Source organism: Sardina pilchardus, chromosome 4 (genome assembly GCF_963854185.1).
Source record: "Sardina pilchardus chromosome 4, fSarPil1.1, whole genome shotgun sequence".
NCBI classification, from domain to species: Eukaryota; Metazoa; Chordata; class Actinopteri; order Clupeiformes; family Clupeidae; genus Sardina; species Sardina pilchardus.
In genome coordinates this window covers 20,537,873-20,542,405 of record NC_084997.1, presented here as the reverse complement: position 1 = coordinate 20,542,405, position 4,533 = coordinate 20,537,873, and the positions used below count along the sequence as shown (strand labels likewise).

At 44.1% G+C, this 4,533-nt stretch overlaps 1 protein-coding gene across 1 annotated transcript; it reads right to left on the bottom strand.

Moving 5' to 3' along the window:
- Positions 1-790: 790 nt before the first annotated feature.
- Positions 791-3,980, bottom strand: ing1 (inhibitor of growth family, member 1). Its single transcript, XM_062534509.1, has 2 exons — positions 3,524-3,980; positions 791-2,141 (listed from the first exon to the last, which is right to left on the bottom strand). Exons 1-2 carry the CDS (start codon positions 3,660-3,662, stop codon positions 1,330-1,332), a joined length of 951 nt encoding a protein of 316 aa, XP_062390493.1. The 5' UTR covers positions 3,663-3,980; the 3' UTR covers positions 791-1,329.
- Between the last annotated feature and the right edge of the window lie 553 nt (positions 3,981-4,533).

Here is a 4,533-nt window from a genome sequence, read left to right as displayed (position 1 = left end):
ACCTGCTGGTTGTGCTGACCTGAAGTGAGCCCTGCAGTCACGGACAGAATTCTTCCTCCTTCATCTGGACCGATTCCAGACCGCAAGGCGCTCAATCCTCTTCCCGCCTAAGTGCAAAGGTTGAGGACCGGACTCTGTTCAAATGTACTGTATTGCACTGTTAAGCCTGTGACGGATGAATTAACCCTTGTTTAATAGGATAGGACAAGGATGATTTCAGGATTCCCACAAGTCCTTGAAATTGGTGAATTTAAGAAAAATTAACCAAGGCCATTGAAAGTCTTTTGAAAAAGACATGAGCTAAAGTGCTTGAATTTATACATTGTTGAATAAAATGCAAACAACCACATAGTCTACCTTCACTATCACACTGTAGCACATAATGTATACATTAAGTGTTTTACCTTTGTGTTCTGCGCTTTAAATTAAAATGGTACTAGAACCATATATTCATGATATTTGATATTCATGAGTGCGGGAACCCTGAATAATGGCAATGGGCTGTTAGCTTTGGATTACAGCAACAGAATATGATTTGGACATTGGCATCTATAGACTGTTTCGCTGTCCATACATTTCCCAGGTATTTTCTGAATTGTCAGACTTCCACAAGTCTTCATAAAAAGTATTGCTCTTCCACTTGAAGGATCTATAGATAGATCATACATACAGTATATATATGTAACCATTATGCAGAGCTTCTTGGAATAGATACATAATAACAATTTATGCTCACAATAAAGGATTTTACAAGTTTTCGCATCAGTAAAGACAAATAGGCAGGAAAAGGTATGGTTGAAAATTTACTCACACCAACATGGCATTCTTCAAAGTAACAAAACACAGTACCAGGAGGGCTGGATGGGCGTTGGTCACAGGCAAGATGTAAGGAAAATGATTGTACCTAAACAAAGACAAAAGGTCTCTGGAGAAAAACCTGCTCCATTTGAGGAGGGGTCACTTCCTAGGCCAGTCTTAGTTTAGAATCACAGCTTACTGTTCCACATTAAAGATGACAAGCAATGGACAAAGGAATGGTGTGTGTGGTGTGCAGTAAATCTAACCAAGCATATTTTTCTCTTGTTTTTTTAATATAAAGTTAACATTTAACTGAGGGCACACAACCCTTCTTGACAGCGACACATCCAACACTATTGAATCTGAACAAAACATTTAAGATTCAGACCTTCACAAATTATTTTTTGTGACACATAAGGACGGCAGAGTGAGAATGAAAAAAAAACAAAAAAAACATGTGAAACATTGGAAATTTTAAAATATGTCCAGTTTAATGGGAGGGTGGGGGGTGTTGAGTTTGCAGGTAGGAAGCTACCTGTTGTACGCCCTCTCCTTTTTGGACCTCTCCAGTGCCTTGTCCATAGTCTTTTCGTTCTCGCCACGGCATTTGGGACAATACCATTTCCCTTTTGGTTTGTGGTGGAGACCCACGCACGAGAAGTGGAACCACTCGATGGGGCACTCCTCATTGTCGCAGCCAATCATCTCGCCATAGGAGACCTGCTCACACAGGCAGTACGTGGGCTCGTTGGGGTCGATGGGCAGGTCGGCGGGCGATGCCTCCCTCTCTTGCTTGGCCTTTGACCGCTTCTTCTTCTTGGACGAGGAGTTGGAGGGCTTGGCGCGCTTCTCTTTTGGCGTGCCGACGACCACCTCGTCGCCATGGTCCGTGCTGTAGTTGGAGTTCTCACGGTTCTCGCCGCCGTTCTTCTGCCGGCGCGAGCGCTTACTGCTGCTGCTGCTGCCCCCGCCGCCACCGCCGCCACCGGACTTTTCCACAGAGCTGGGAGTCTCCTCACGCCGCTTGTCCAAGCTGGGCTTGCCGGACGTCAAGGCCGGGGGAGTCATGGCGACGGGGGTCACGGCGGATGTGGACCCCACGGGGGTGCTGGTCTCGGGCGAGCCGGCCTGGCAGGCCTGGAACAGCTCGACGTGCCAGTCCACCTGCCGGGTCCGATTCTCCACCAGCTCCACCATCTGGCCCGCGATCTGGATCTTCTCATCGCCCAGCTCCTGGGTCCGGATCAGGGCTCGCTGGATCGAGTGGAGAAGTCGCCTCCTCTGGACTGGGTCAGTCTCCTGTCGGTGCTTCTCATAAGTCTCATCCAGCTCCTGCAGGATTTCTGGAACACAACAACCAATAGGGGGTCAATAATACCATGCTACGATCACCCTTGAAAGAAAAAACAAGGCCATGATGTAATGAAGAGAGAAGCCAATGTCCATACCTCCACAGATTAGCTTTTAAATTTACCACAAATGCATGCTGGTGCTTCTTTTCACCATGGCTTAGTGTACACAATTCAGCTTTAATGGTTTTACAAGTATGGCCCCCAGTTGTAAGCTTCATATGTCAAAGGTAAACTTGTAACAAGAGTATTAGCAGATCAGTACTGTCTTCAAAACAGGAAATCTTTTGTGTCAAGCCTTTTTTCATTCGTGCAAGCTCCGCCCAGTCATCCCAAGAAACCACTATCAAAGTTAGGCACGCCTCTTTGGGTTACAGTAACGATTAACCAATCAACTCAGCGTATCTCGATGTCAAACCCCTCCCTCACTGAGGCATGGACCAATCTCTTGCAAGCTCTCAAACTACTAAATGTGGCTAGCCAACACAAGCCTTACTCATTTACTGTAAGTTCACAGGAAAACACAGAAGTGGGTGAACATTTCTCAGAGTCAGACCAATGTAAATAGAAGACTGTAGAAAGTAATCAATTCGATTACTAAATAGATTATTATAAACACAAGAAAACAGTGCCATCATCGGTTTCAGCCTTTCGAAATAAAATACTTGCTGGTTCAACTTCGCAAATCAGACCACCCTTCAACTTCAGCTAACACCAGACACATAGCGGTAACGTTATACAAAGTCGAATATGAAGCACTTACCAAGCCAAGAAATCCCAAAAAGGATTTAAGAGTCTTATCCAACCAACACACGCGCATATCTTTGTATAAATAGGCAGTTTATTCACATGCATTCACCGAGAAAAACAACTCAACCCACGCCGCAAACACCTGGCATTAACGTTTGTGTTAGCGGGTTATCCTGTTGCCGTAGCTCATGCTTCTTGCTGGAAAATACGAAGCGTTTAATTGATCTCTAGTATTTATCAAGTTTGTATTTAACACAATATCCAGTTTGTGTAATGATGCCTATGTATGTTGTCGGTACATAACTGTACTTGCTAGCCGACGTCAAATGAACGAACTCTGAATTATCTGCGTAATAAAAAGGTAACGTTAACGTTATGCAGCCAGAGAGCACTCATCAACATCCAATAACCAACAGCCCAACATTAATGATAACTCTAGCTTGATGGCTAGAGGTGGCAAACCTGATCAAGGCTGAAAAATGTTCCACATTTTCGTAAAAAAAATGACCAGTTTGATTGCTCGCTAGCAACATCACTCACTAGCTACCATAGCCTGTGCATATACTATTAGCTAGCTAGCAAACGTTATAGCGACTTTGGTATTAAGAACAGCTAACTTTGGTTACCTTGATATTTTGCGTCGATCTCCCTCATCAGAGACACACATCTTTGTAAGTCGAGGGGCAACGATTCAACCAAATCTAAATACTCCTCGACATATTTGGTTACAACGTGTACTGGATCCCCGTTGGCGGGGTTCAACATTTTGCTGGTGTTTCACGTAGAGACTCGAGTGCAATGGAGGGAACAGCTGCTCGGCAGTCAACGTAGTGGGGAACACAGCTTGCTTTTCTTGCAAGTGACGCGACTGTGTTGATAGCTGCAGTTTGTTACAGAGCTAACCAGTTAGCACTGCTAGATAGTTCGATTGTCTTTTCCATTGAGTTTTCTCTTGGCTATCTACACCGATCTGTACACAGTGTAGAGTTACGGCAAGCCAGTGGGTCCAAACGTTCCATTAACACATAACAAGATTGTTAAAACGCACAGTGACCTTTTATCACTTGACAGCGGAGATGGGGAAAAAAAAACACGACTTGGCGATATGAGCTGCTGTGAACATACCACGGCCGGCGTGTAATAATCTAACCTAGTTTCCCCTCACTCCCGAACATGTAACATTGTCATTATTGCACTGTTATCATTTTTTGCTGATTACCCATGCCAGCTGTCCACTCCTTAAAAGCCATTTTAATCTGTACAGTTCATGGAACCACATTTTCTCTATTGTTCAGAAATGTCAGTCTTTAAAGGGATATTCCGCCATTTTTGGAAATACGCTCATTTTCCACCTCCCCTCGAGCAAAACAATCGATATTTACCTTGTTCCCGTTCATCCAGCCATTCTGTGAGTCTGGCGATACAACTTTTAGCTTCAGCCTAGCATAGATCACTGAATCGAATTAGACCATTAGCTTCTCGCCTGCTAGCTTCATGTTTAAAAGTGACTAAGATTTCTGATAATTTTCCCATTTAAAACGTGTCTCCTCTCAAGTTAGAAAGTGCAATAAGACCAACTGAAAATGAAACCTGGCGTTTTTCTAGGCTGATTTGACATGGAACTACACTCTCATCT